The 14385-nt window shown below is 49.3% G+C and overlaps 1 protein-coding gene across 3 annotated transcripts in view; it reads right to left on the bottom strand.

Annotated features, from left to right (window-relative positions):
* ATP11A (ATPase phospholipid transporting 11A) overlaps window positions 1-14385 on the bottom strand; it is a 941588-nt gene that overhangs the window by 116493 nt on the left and 810710 nt on the right. For all 3 annotated transcript variants that reach the window (XM_086934336.1, XM_086934337.1, XM_086934338.1), the window contains exon 24: window positions 4512-4639. In XM_086934336.1, coding sequence (XP_086790462.1) covers window positions 4512-4639 — 128 coding nt within the window. The remainder of the gene's footprint in view (window positions 1-4511; window positions 4640-14385) is intronic.

Raw genomic sequence — 14385 nt, forward strand, 5'->3', positions numbered from 1 at the left:
AAGGGGATGGAGTAGCCTCTTTGGGCTATCTGTAAATACCAGTTGTCAGATGTCATCAAATGCCAGTGGTGCGGGTGAAGGCGTATTCTGTCCACCACTGGTTTTCCATGTGGGTATGAGGGAACACTAAAGGGGTTTGGAGGCTGCATCTGATCGGGGTGGCGGTGGCGGTGGACTGGGCCCACCTCTGTCTAGTGGCCCCACATGGTTTGTGGGAACCGTACCCTCTGCCACAAAAAGTCTTGGAAGTTTGTTGGCTGTGGTGGCTAGGTGGGAAGGAACACAACTGTGAGCTCCTTCCGTAGCCACATAAGAGGCAGAAGATGGACTGGGTTTGGTGAGGGGCCATGGATTGGCCTGAAGTCCTGGCCTTAGCTCTGCTATTCTCAAAGTGCTCCAGCGCAGGGTCTGCCTTTGCACCCAAAAGGTGAAAGACATCAAAGGGCATGTCCATGAGCAAAGCTTGGACATCCTCAAAAAAGGGCCAACAATGATGAACTTGCTTTGCCCAGTGAGTCGGTAGGATCTAGTCCACATCTGACAAAGAACCTCACTGTGTCTCTGCCGTCTGCAATTGCCTAAGACCATATGGCTTGGGCCTCCTCAGACCATAGGCAGCACTTGTGCAATTGAGTCCCAGACCATACGGGTGTATCGACAAGAGGCATGTGCGGTTCACGACCGCAGTACTAGGCTGTTGGAAGAGAACATCCTCTTACCTAAGGTATTCCACCTCTTAGAGTGGTAGGGAACAAGCCAGGGTTGACTCTGGAAGTGGAGGCTTGGACAACCAAACTCTCCAGGGTGGTATGCTTGGTGAGGAAACTGGAGCCGGCGATGATGTCGGGCAACTTATTGTGCACAGGAGCCTAAGTGCAGGTCTTGCATGAGGACCCAAGGGGAACATCGGTAAAAGCTTAATTAACTGGGAGTTATGGTTCAGAGGGGGCAACTCCCGGCAGAAGCACCTCTGTTAATATGTTCATCTTAACTGCCCCTGTGGGCAACTGACGGTCCAAGACCTCAGCTGCCCTTCGCACCACCACTGCGAATGAGGCACCATCCTCTGTAGCCACTGTAGGGGGAGAGACCAAGCTAGTAAGGTGCTTGGGTGTTTAACCGACTGGCATCCTCCAGTTCCTCATACCAGTTGTCCTCTGTCATCTAGGGGATGCTGGTATCCATAAGGGTCCTCATACTCCTCCCATTTGTCTCCCTTTCCAGGCCTGTTGAATGAAAAAGGCACTGGCTTCAAATCGTAAAGCAAAGTCCCGGACAACACCGGAGCCAGCGTTGGTCACTACCCATACGGCTCTGTGTCGGAGTCGGGAATGACAATTAGGCTGGCACCACTGTGGGTCATCGGCAGAATCAAGAACATCAGTACTGAGCAGCCACCGAGGAAGGTTGTGGGCTCACAGACAGCACCGCTCCAGATCAGCACAAGATAAAAGGGCCCCGACAAGTGGCGAGGGCAAACCTGTCAGTAGGAATCCATTTGGGGGTCCAAAAGCGCTCCACAGGGGATGGGCTACCCCAATATGAGGTGCATGGCCTCACAGAACTATTTTAGTTGGGTGGGTGTCGCTCCAGCTCTCGGAAAGTCAGGGAGGCGATGAGCGGACCGGACATCTGCCTGTGACAGGTCCAACATGGCTGGAAAGCCCATAGGTTTCTTAGGGAACACTCTTGTCACAGCCAGAGAATAAAATTCTCAAAAAAGTTTTGACAAAAAGTAGAGAAAAAAACTGTCAAAAAGTGACTGAGGGATAGCACTTAACTTCCGGAGTGGACAACACCAATGCAAAGCTAAACGATGCCACCTACCCACATGCAAGGGTACTTCTTGAAAACTTCTGCATCAAGTCTGAGGCCTGGAGAATATGTAAAGGTAATGAATCTGTGACAAGATGTCTCTATCATATATCTGCCAGACTGATGTTTCTGAAGTTTCCAATGTCCATACTGGTATACCCAGTCAAAGTCATACTGGCATTTGACATGGAGAACTGATAGCCATCCTAAAAGGGCCCTCAAAACATGTGAAACAGTGAAACCTTGCTTGAAGACTTAACCTGTGGCTTCAGGGGAATCAGTGTGGCAATGGATACCTTGACTGGTGTTTCACTTAAATTGGCTAGACTAGCCAATTGGTTGCTGTTGACATTTGTCATTTAGGACTTCATTGATTGAAGAAGGTCAGGTGTTGTCAACTACAGAGTTCCAGTTAAAGATAGTTTAATGACCAGTAGTGCAGACGGTATAGTCGTCAATGGTGGTTTCTTTACATGAATTGCAACTGGTCATGCTGTGAACGGCGTGATAATGGTCAGTACTTTGGTTCAAAAAGAAATTAAAGCCTTTTTCTCAGCAAGCAGTGCCTCAGGAGACACTAGACTCAGTCAGGATGACAATTTGTCAGACTATTTTTTGGCCTTTCTGGTCAGTTCATCAGAAGTCCAGGGTTGCTGTTTGTTTGCATTTGCTCAGATTTTTCAGCTCTACTGTGTTTTCTGAAGGGTTTTCTTCTCTTACAGGACGATTGCTAGTGTCACTGACTCGCAAAATAGCATTTGCGACTCCTGCTATTAAGAAGGGGCGTCCCTTACCATATAGCGAGTCCCCATGCCATGTACAAGTGTTTTGCGGCCGCAAAACACTCACAGTTTACCACCTACTTCAAGTAGGTGGTAAGCCCCTCACAAACCGGAAGGGGTCCCCAGGGTACCCTTTCAACTTTGTGAGTAAGTGAGAAAATATTTTTCAAGAGGAGTCAGTGGTCTCAGGGACCACTGCCTGCCCTTAAAAAATATGAAACTAAAAAGTTTAATTTTGCTTTTTTAAATGTATCCTGTTTCCCTTTAAGGAAAACGGGCTGCATTTAAAAAAAAAAGACTGCCTTATTTAAAAGTAGTCCCAGACATGGTAGTCTGCTGACCCCAGCAGGCCACCATCCCTAGGAGTACTAGCCATACCTAATGGGGTCGCAAATTGTGCCTGCCTCATTAATATTCATGATGTTTGCAATTTGCGACCCCATTAGGAACCGTAAACAGTGCCCGAGAAACTGTTATACATTCTAATTTGCGAGTCGCAAATGCTTTGATAAACACCTCTTTCTAAAGTGAACGAGTTGGATAACTCCCGAATGGGGCTGAATCTTACCACAGCAGTATGATTACACTGAAAATCAAGGAGAAAATTAACAAATGCTGGGACGAGATCCATATCGGATAAAAAAAGAAAGCCACAGCTTGGACCGGATGACCTTGTTGAAGGCACTATAAAGGTCCACAAATGCTACACTGGGATACATCACACAGTGGTATATTTGACTAATAATAGTTTGAGGTCTAGGCATTGATCCACTGGATTGGGTTTTCTGTCAGCGGTCCCACTCTAATGGATTGGACTTCCAGCACCAGGGAATGGGCTGCATGAGGCTGCAGGGTGGGGGCTTCTGTGTTTCACCACTGTCATGCAAGGCCAAGGGAACCCGAGAGTAACAGCAGGAACAATGCTGCTTGCTCAGCAGCCTGTACCTCTTTGGCAGCTCACAGGACAGCAGAGAACCAGGGTTGGAGATTCTAAACCTGGTCTTGGGTCAAGCAGAGGGACTTCCCCCAAAGGCAAAGATTCCAGACGTTGCGGGCAAAGTTTTCATTTGACCCGTCCCTAGTCAATTTTTACAAATTGTCTAGTTATTTTGATTTCTGATTGTATTTGTAGCTGGTATTAAAAGACAAAAGGTTGCGCTTGCAAGATCTTGCTTGCTATGTACATAGATGTAGTCTTTCTCAAGCTTGTGGGCAGTTTTGAAAATGTCAGCTTCAAACCATCTTAGAGCCGGTGTTGTAAGGAAGGTTATACACCCATCTGAAGAGAAACCTTTACTTTTTAATACTTTTCCTGAATTCTTTTCTCGTTTTTTGAAGACAAAATTCATCCAAAACCCGTTTCAGGTTCATCTGCACATACATGCAGTGTGAAAAATTGAATACCTTTTGAAAAGGTTTGTGACAGACAGTGAACAATTCTTTTGCACAAACAAGAATATATCTTGAGACCATCATGTATGCTAATGTGTCTGCTAAGAGAAGAGAGCAGAACTTCAAGTCACTATTTCTTCTTAAATAATGTAGAATCACTCTAAGATGGCTTGATCCTGGCAGTGCACCCTGCACTTTCACCTAAGTAGATTCCTTTATGTCCTTAAGAATAAGTGTGCTGTAAAGCATTACTAGGTTACAATAAAGTGTGATCAATTAGTGTCTCCAGATACAGTGGACTGCTCCTGCACGACGCTGCGCCGAGCTGGCCACAAACAGTTTCCACATATCAGCACCACATGGTCAACATGCATGCACACACCTATATGCTTTCCAAAGATGACAGCACTGCTGGTCACCCTTGTGGAAAACATGTGCTCTGTAAATGACAATGCATTGAAAATGACAAGTTGACCAACAATGAATTAAATGTGTATTTTGAAGCAATTTAAATGCTATTACCTGTACAGAGAAGGGTCTCTCTTGAGGATGTCCATACTGACATGTTGCTCAATAAGGCTGTACAACAGGATGGGGAGGGACGTGAAACTGATGTTGTACAACGTAAGATATGCTGTATCATATAAAGGCTGGAGAGAGAGAGAGAGAGAGAGAGAGAGAGGGGAACAAAGAGGTATTGTGATACACCATTTCGTTTCAGTAGAATAGTAAATGATACAAAACAACTCTATTTTTGCACTGAATAATTTGACCAAACTGTGCATAAAAGCAGAGAAATGAAATTGCATCACATACCCATTCTAGTGCATTTAATGGTAAAACCCTACACGCAAACTATCTGATTATACTAAGCAGCGCTAGAAAAATCAACTTTGTGAGTTTGGAGATTACAAAACAAGATTTTCATTGAGCCACAGAAGTGTACTACAAGTACATACGGTCTGTGCTTTAAAATGATCTGAAAGACAAACAACCTCTACTGTAATTTGTTTATCTTAAATGAGCAGAATTGCATTTTGACCTTCCAGTTACTAAATTGAAGGACTAGAGAGAGAATGCAAAAAGGTGGTCAGTGTAAAGATAAGAGGGAGAACGTAGGAACTAACAGGTTAACAGGTTAACAGGTAGAATGATAACTAAAGCATGAAAAATAATGGAAGGAGGTGTAAAACTGACATTAGTGAGACCACACGGCAAACATACGTTTGACAGGTATGTCTTTAACATCTTTATATTGTGCTCACCACCCACCAACAGTATCGAGGCATTTATCATAGAGCTCATTTGAAAAGTCAAAAATAACATAAAGGGAAATGATTAGTTAGGATGTCAAATAAGAGGATTCGTTCAAGAAAAGCAGGAAACTGAGGCCATTCAAGACTATAACTACACATTGGTGAGTTTCACTCTGTAATGCATACATATATAGTTATACATGATGCCAGTTTGCATAAGAAGGGAGTATTCTATTTTAGTAATTACTTAGGCTCCGTCTGACAAAACTTCAAAAACTTTTTTAAAAGAAAAGTGAATCCACCTCAGCAGCATCCCGGAATGTTTCAGGGTGATCTTTCAAGGTGGGGACGCTAAAAACACGAGGTCCCAAAACACTTTTTTTCTCCATTCAATTTTCATAGGGAAAATTAGACAATGACAAAAAATAAACAGCAGAACACAGTTACACCAAATTTGGCTAAAAGCTAGACCTTCACCCAGAAAATGTGTTTTCTTCTAATTTGATGTGGGTCTGTTTAGTCATTGGAGGGAAATTAAGTTTATAAAAACAGTGAGGTCTGTTGCCGTGGGACTTCCGCAAGAAAAAGCATAACTTGCACTGCTATAATGCACTGCTTATGAATGTGCATATTACATCACTGATGACCTCTGAAAGCTACAGTGGTGTAAGCTATACTTACGTCAGTTACGTACAACTATTACACAGGGCATACTTAACAACCAATCGCTTACAACGTTATTACCCAGACATGCAGTTTCTATGCCCCAGATGCCAAACCCCTGCAGCGACTTCCAACACATGTTCCGGAGATGCCCTACAGTGCAGCAATACTGGCATTACATCCATGACACACTCGGAGCAACCACCAATATGGGAGGCATGTGCGCTAGGGGTGTTTCGCAGACGAAAAACTGATAAAGTACAGCAGCACTTTGCATCCCTTCTATTACTTCTGGCAAAGCGAGCCTTAGCTATGCACTGGAGGACTCCCGGAAGGCCCCCAGTGGAGGCTTGGGTGGGAGCCGTCAAAGTGCGGCTCTGTGGAAGAAGATGTGATTGAGAGGAGGAAGCGAAGGGAACACGCAAGCACCACATATCCATGGGATGGGCGCACGTCCTGTTCCAGTTCAGCCAGCAAACCATGCGAGTAGAACCAGCGGAGGCCCCCCCATACCCAACCAACTTCTGTCACACTAGCCACACCAGCTAGCAGGCGTATCAAGCTAGAGCGTCCGCCTGTTGCAGATACTCCCTCACGGCCCACACTGTAGAGCACAACCCAAGAACCTGACGCATAAGTTACTACTTGTGAAACGATATATCTGTAAGAGAAATTAGTTAGTGATAGATTCCTTGCCTTAGAATATCCCCAGGCGTCAGACTGAATCCGGAAAGTTTTCGTCAGCAGTACCTCTGCACGTTGGAAGGTGGCATGATGCGGCTCTGAGTCCATTGCTTGCGTCGTAGGCGCCAAGATGACGTCACGGAGACTACTTAGGCCCCACCCATGCGCGCTGACATCAGTTCTGTACACAACTTTCCGCGCCAGGAACGCAGAGCCATGCAAGAAACTGACCACTGGTGCCATGAAACTAGGGCACTGAAAGGAATTACCTTACCCTAGAAATCAGTTCGCAGAATGGGGAGCATTAGTGGGGCGGTAAGGAATCTATCACTAACTAATGCCTCTTACAGATATATCGACACACAAGTAGTAACTTCTGCATCTAAAAGAGACACGTTAGTGATAGATTCCTTACCTTAGAATAGATACCCCAGCAATACAAACCCCGGTGGTGGGTCTGCGAACAAGATCATAACAGAAAGTCACAGAAAATAGAACGGCCAAAGAAGCCGTCTCTCCAGACTTGACTGTCAAGGCAATAATGCTTGGTAAACGTGTGCAGCGAGGCCCACGTAGCTGCCTGACAGATGTCCTGCAAGGGAACGCCGCGTCCCAAAGCAGTAACATGCTTTAATGCACAGAACGACCCACTGAGAGATGGTCCGTTTGTGCACAGCCCAACCTTTTTTTGGCTCCCCCGTAGCCATCAAAAAGTTGGTCATCCACCCGGAACTGTTGTGTGCGCTTCAGGTAGAATGAAAGCGCACGTTTTGGGTCCAGCCGGTGGAGCCTCTCTTCCTCTTTTAAAGGATGCAGAGGCGGAAAGAAGGTGGGCAAAGTGATGGTCTGCCCGATGGTAAAGGGCGTGACAACCTTTGACAAGAAAGAAGGACGAGTACTTAAAACTACTTTGTCCGGTTAAACAGAGAGAAAAGGAGGTTTAGAAGAAAGAGCCTGGAGCTCACTCACTCTTCTGGCAGCGGTGATAACTACCAGGAAAGCCGTCTTTAGAGTGAGAAGAAGTAAGGGACAGTTATGAAGTGGCTCAAAGGGAGCGCACATCAGATAGGTCAAGACAAGATTTAAGTTCCATTGAGGCATTATGAAAGGCACGGGAACAAACGTGTGTGTAATGCCTTTCAGGAAGCGATTAACAACCTGGGACTTAAAAAGAGAAGGCGGATCTGGAAGCCGTAGAAAGGCGGAAATGGCCGAGAGATAGCCCTTGATAGTGCCCAGAGCAGAGCCCTGCTGGGCCAAAGAGAGAAGGAACAGAAGGACCTCGGAAAGAGGGGCAGAAAGGGGATCCACAGCCTTTGCTGTGCACCATGCCAAAAATGTGTTCCATCTGCAGGCGTATAACGTCTTAGTGGAGGGATCCCTGGCTGCCAGAATAATATCACGGACTTCGGCAGGAAGGTCGAAAGCTGGCAACTGTCGCCGCTCAATCTCCACGCATGGAGTTGGAGGCTGGACAGGTTCGGGTGGAGGACAGTCCCCTGCTGCGGCGAAAGAAGATCCTCCCGAAGAGGCAGTCGGATCGGGGGATTGATCGCCATGCTGAGTAGCTTGGGATACCAGTATCTTTGTGCCCAATCCAGAGCCAAAAGGATGACTTATGCCCGGTCGCGCCAAATCTTCTTCAGCACTCGGGGCAGAAGTGGTATAGGCGGAAAGGCGAACAACAGACCACAGCTCCACTCGTGATGAAAAGCGTCGCAGAGTGAGTGCCGCCTTGGAAATTCCAACGCGCGTTCTCTTGACAAATAGATCTAACCAAGGCCCTCCCCACTGCAGAAAGAGACCTTGCGCCAAGACCGAGTTCAGACGACATTCGTGATCAATCATGCACCGGCTGCTGAGTTTGTCCATCCTGGTGTTCAGAGAACTTGCCAGGTGTTGAACCACCAAGGTAATGCCTTAATGTTCCAGCCATGTCCACAGGAGGAGAGCCTCCTGACATAGGGTGCACAACCCTACCCGGCCCTGTTTGTTGCAGTACCAAATGTCGGTGGTTTTGTCCGTGAACACCTGCACTACACTTCCCAGGACAGAGGGAAGGAATGCTTTCAGTGCAAGTCGGATCTCCTGAAGCTCCAAAAGGTTGATATGGAGCCGGGACTCCGCCGGAGACCAGAGGCCCCTGATCCCCACCTCTCCCATATGGCCGCCCCATCCCAGGAGGGACACATCCGTCACCACTGTGTGCTCCGGTTGGGTATGGGAGAGTGATCTGCCATTGACCTAATCGCGATTCGTGAGCCACCACCGAAATTGTCCGCAGTGCCCTCCGAGATCTGTACGTGATCGGACAGGTGGCCCTGATGCTGTACCCACTAACCCCGAAACTGCGTTGAATCCAGAACCGGTCCAATGAAGGGGAGCTTCTGAAAGGGACTCAGGTGCGACTTCGGCACGTCAATGGAGAACCCCAGCAAATGGAGGAGGACCGCTATTGTCTGGAGGTGGGAGATGACTACCTGGGGCGAGCCCGCCTTCAACAACCAGTCGTAGAGATAGGGTAAGACTGGAACCCCTGATCTGCACAGATGAACTGTGACTACTGCTATCACTTTCGCGAACACCCGAGGGGCACTTGTAAGGCCGAAGGGGAGCATGACAAACAGAAAGTGCTCTAGGCCTACCTTGAACCGTCGGTAACGCCGATGGGCCGGCAGGACAGGGATATGAAAATATTCGTCCTGCAAGTCTAACGCTACCATCCAGTCTCCAGGGTCGAGGGCAGCCAAGACCTGAGCCAGAATCAACATTTTGAACTTCTCCTTCCGGAGGAAGCGGTTGATGTTCCTGAGGTCCAAGATGAGATGCAGGCCCCCTTTCTCCTTCTTGGGGACCAGAAAGTAGTGGGAATAACAACCACGTCCTACTTCTGGCCCAGGAACACCCAGGAACGTGCTCAATGGCCCCCTTGGCCAAGAGGGCCGTGACTTCCTGCTGGAGATGAGCAAAATGGTCCCCCAACATGCGGTGGAACTGAGGTGGCATGGCCGGAGGGGAAGTCTCGAAGGGGAGGGAGTAGCCCCTTCGAACGTTTTGCAGCACCCACCTGTCCGGCGTGGGGTGTGCCACAAAGCTCGGACTAGGAAGGCATTGAGGAGAACGCTGCAGGACCGGAGGTGGACTGACCCGCACGCTGGCACCATGTCCCGCCTTGGTGGGAATCACGTTCTGCACATGCTTCTGGCTGAACCAACTTGTCGGGGGCCCCTTCCGTGGCCACGAAAAGGACGTGGCCGGGCGCGTGGTGGAGAGACCTAAGGACTTGGCCTTAGCCTGGGGGTCCTTAAAACGCTCCAACGCACCTTATCGCCAAACATGCGAGTGCCATAAAAGGGCATGTCCATAAGAGAACTTTGTACATTCCCTGAAAAACCAGTGGACCGCAACCAGGCGTGGCGATGGAGGGCCACTGTTGTGGAAATCGCCCTACCCAGTGAGTCTGCGGTGTCCAGTCCACACTTGATGGCAAACTTTGCTGCATCTTTTCCCTCAGCAACAGCTTGGGAAAGCACCGTCCGAACCTCCTCCGGACACTGAGGCAGCACCTGTGCAACCGTGTCCCACACAGCGGGGGAATAGCGACCTAAGAGGCATGCAGTGTTCACCGACCGCAGCCCTAGGCTGCCAGCTTCTTGGATTCCTTATCCGGCGGAGCGGTAGGGAATGCGCTTTGGGAGGTGGAGGCCTGGATGACCAGGCTCTCCGGGGTTGGGTGGGTGGACAGAAAAGCAGGGTCACCCTGGGCAGGGCGATGACGCCTGGCTACGTTCTTATTCACGGTGACCCCCATGGCTGGTCTAGACCAAGTGCCCGTCAAGACGTCGGTTAGGGCCTCATTGAAAGGCAGCAGGGGCTCCAAAGAGCTTGCTGCCGGTGAGGAGATTAGTATTGAGGGTCACTGTATGCAGGTCAAGGTCAAGGGCCTCAGCTGCTCTACGGAGCACCACATTGTATGTAGATCCCTCCTCCATAGCCACAGCAAGAGGAGAAAGAAAACCAGGGTCAGAGGAGAGGTCAAGGCCACCGTTATCCTCTAGCTCTTCCGTCCATTCCTGTTCCGAAACGCACTGCCGTGCGAGAGGGTCCTCTGACCCTTCCAGTCGTCCCCTTCTTCCACTGCCTGTGGAACAGGCTGCGGAGGTGGGGGAAGGACAGGGGAATAAAAATTGTCGAGCGGCGCCGAGAATGGTGCCAGATGGCACCGGTTCGGCTCTTTGTCCCAATTAGGGTCCCAACTAGGGGCAAAATTGTCCAGAAAACCGGGCAAAGGTGGTGGCGGAAAGAACGGAACCCACTGCAGCCCCGGAGCCGCCGGCGATGTCCCTGCGGCGCCAGGGTCGGAGCCGCCTGCGGAGCCAGGGGCAAGGGAGGGTTCTCAACTGGGAGCGCGGGGCCCAAAGGCGAGCCGGCGAGAGCCCGAGGCCTGAAGAGGCGGTCTATGCCAGCAAGAAAATCTTGCACCTGGGCAGGAGCCGCCGACAGACCCAGATAAGGTGGGTAGGCCGCGGTACTCACAGGCTCCAAAGGAGTTGCGGGAGTGGTACCCCCGGCCCCCTAGCCCGTGTCCGGAGACTGAAATGCTTCTTCGACTTCTTCTTATGACATCTCTTACCCGATTCAGAGTGTGAAGACTCCGACCCCAAGGAGCGATGATGATGGCTCCGCGATCGGGCTCTCGATCGACCCCTGGACCTCGAACGGCGCAGAGATGAATGTCGGGCCTCCAACAGCTTACCGGACCGCTCCCGTAAGGCCTTCGGAGCCATGGCCACGCAGTCGGAACAGGATCAGGAGTCATGTGCGCGCTCCAGACAGTAGAGACAGACGCCATGTGGGTCGGCCACCGACATTGTACGGCGACAGGCCCCGCAGAATTTAAACCCAGGCATCGCTACGTGGCACCAGGAGTCAAAGACTCAAAAAAGAGGAGACAGTCTCAAAAGTATAGTCAAAAAGTGACCAGGGTACGTGCTCTAACTGGATCTACGCTTGCTGGCGCGGAAAAAGAAAGAACTGACGTCAGCACGTCAGCACGCATGGGTGGCGCCTAAGTAGTCTCCGTGATGTTATCTCAGCGCCTACGACACCAGCAACGGACGCGGACCCGCACGATGCCACCTTCCGATGCGCAGGGTTACTGCTGACAAAAACTTTCCGGATATAGGCTTACGTACGTACATACCCTACCCGTAACAATATAGGGCCTAATTACGATGTCAGGTAGACTTAAATCCGCCTGACCCCGTCTCGGTTTGGGACCGACCGAGCTCCGGACGTCGGTGGTCCCGACCTCCTTATTCTGATACGACCGAGGAATATGCTGTTACAGCGCATGCGATTACAACGCGGTTGTTACAACGTCTGAGTTGTTATAACGCAAACCATTACATCGCAAGTCGTTTCTACACCTTGCTGTAGAGGGCGCACTGCATTTAGGAATAATCTAATTCACTATTCCAACTCCAGCGTGTGCAACAGTAGGGAAGGTGTTGGAAAAGTAAACTATACTATTTCTTAGTTTAGCGCACCCCCTACAGCATGCGATGTAAAAAAAACGCTGTTTCCCTCGACCGAGCACTGTTCGGTCGCATTCCTACATTTCCCTATGAGAGTCTGCATTCCAGCCGTAAACCGGCCGTAATACATGCTTTCATAGGGAAATGGGAGGTGCTAGTTTATCCCTGCACCCTGTGGGAGGCACCACGGGATGCAGGGATTAGCAGAGGGGCACCATAGGTGCCCCCTTGGCCCCCAAACGGAGGCTGCACACACAAAGGGGTCCTGCTGGGGCCCCCAAACATGCTTTCCAACATGGTTTCCATGTCAAACATGCAGGAAACAGTGCATTGTAATCCCAAGGGTGGAAAGGCCAGCCCTTTGGGATTACGAGCCGGTTCTGACTGAATGACAGGCTCCTTGAGCCCGTCTGAATCCAGCCGGAATGACCGGCCGGTTTCAATTCAGACCAGCTGATACAAATTCATCTGGTTGGAATTGGAACCGACAGTGGGGATCGGAAAGCCTCAGTCAATTGTTTGTGGGTTCATGCAAAAAAATCGTTCCCGTCACAATTCAAGCCTGTGACAGGTATGTAACACAGATATGACAAGTAAAAGCACAAAGGGCTATTTAGGCTGCGAGGAGGCAAGGCGGAACGCGGTAAAGGCAGACAGTGGCAGTGTCTCCCGACCCTGCTTGGCGCCAGGTAAATATTTGCAGAGCAGAATACTCTGCTGGCTTTGAGGATCTCTTCTGAAAACTCTATGTCACGCTTTTAAAAATTGACTACGAATTTTTAATTTCACTTATGTGTTAAAGTTGACTAATAATTTTAATACACTCACCCTCACCCTCTGTGCATTCACGATCATTTTCGGAGCTGCCAGGGGCATTTAGGCTCGTTTTAGGAAGTCTCTGCTCAGTGTTGCAGCCTGCCCGCCCCGGTCCGACTCGGTATCCAATACCGTTGAGCGGAGGGCGGGACAGGTAAGAGCCAGAGAGACAAGCCCAGGCACTTCCTGACTGTTGAGTCGAACGGTTAGCGCCCTAGCCTTTAAGCACAAAGGGCTATTTAGCCACTCGTCAGCACTAGCGCGCAGCGGTTGCACGCAGGGGGGCGCCTAAGTACGTGCCAAAGACGAGCCAAAGACCAGCCCGTCCGCAACCGGACGAGGCCAGAGGCCATGGGGGCTACATCTGCTAACCTGGTTCTGCCCTATACTAGGCGGATAACCTACCCTTCACAGGTACTCCTAAAACTGCAGAATAAACCGTTACAGGGATGCATAAGCGGGGAAGACGTTTATGTAGAGGGTCCGTTCTCCTGCTGTCATTGTCACACTCAGTTTAACATCCTTAAGGAGAACATTAGCCCTACTACCTACACAAATCAACACCTGCTCACCCCTGTCAACATTGATGCCAGTGAGGCTTGTATGAAATACAAGAATCTCCTCTGTAATATTAGATCACTCTCCAAGCACACAGCAGAGGTATGGGATCTAATCTCTTCCAGAGAACCCGACTTATGCTTTTTAACTGAAACATGGCTAAAACCCCACTCGACCCCAGCCATTACTTTAAGTATCCTGATGGGCTACAAGATAATCAGATTAGATCGCCCCATAAAAACAGGTGGAGGAATGGCAATTGTCTATAAACAAGAAATTGGCATCAACATCTTAGAAGAACTTAGCACTCCTGATTTAGAATTACTGATCTTCAAAATAACACCTTCTCCCAAGGAAAGTCGACTGGGAGCGTTGGTGTACCGCCCTCCTGGACCATGCACTAACTTCTCTAATACACTGATTGAAATACTTGCCCCATTTGTAAATAACGACAGTGACTTTTTATTAGTAGGTGATTTTAATGTGCACAGCAAATTACAAGACTGTGGAGAGGCACAGTCCTTACTGACTGACCTGTCACTACTGGGGTTAATACAAAGAAATAACGGGCCAACCCACCAAGCAGGCCACACCTTAGATTTGGTCCTGTCCAATTCCCCTTCGGTCCTCTGCCTGCCCCCTACGCAAGTTAAGTGGACAGATCACTTTATTATTGAGTTCCACATCTCCCATTTTAAACCTACCCCCCCAGGCCCCATCTCCCTGCCCAACAAACGCAGACAATGGCACAAAATCAACAAAATCTCATTTAAAGAGAGATTTGTGGAACCCTTCATCACTTCCTCGGAGAACGTTGAAACCGCCCTCAAGAAATTTGAAAGAGCAACCAGAACAGCCATAGATCACGTAGCCCCTGAAAAA

The sequence above is a fragment of the Lissotriton vulgaris genome, chromosome 8 (assembly GCF_964263255.1).
Source record: "Lissotriton vulgaris chromosome 8, aLisVul1.2, whole genome shotgun sequence".
NCBI lineage: Eukaryota > Metazoa > Chordata > Amphibia > Caudata > Salamandridae > Lissotriton > Lissotriton vulgaris.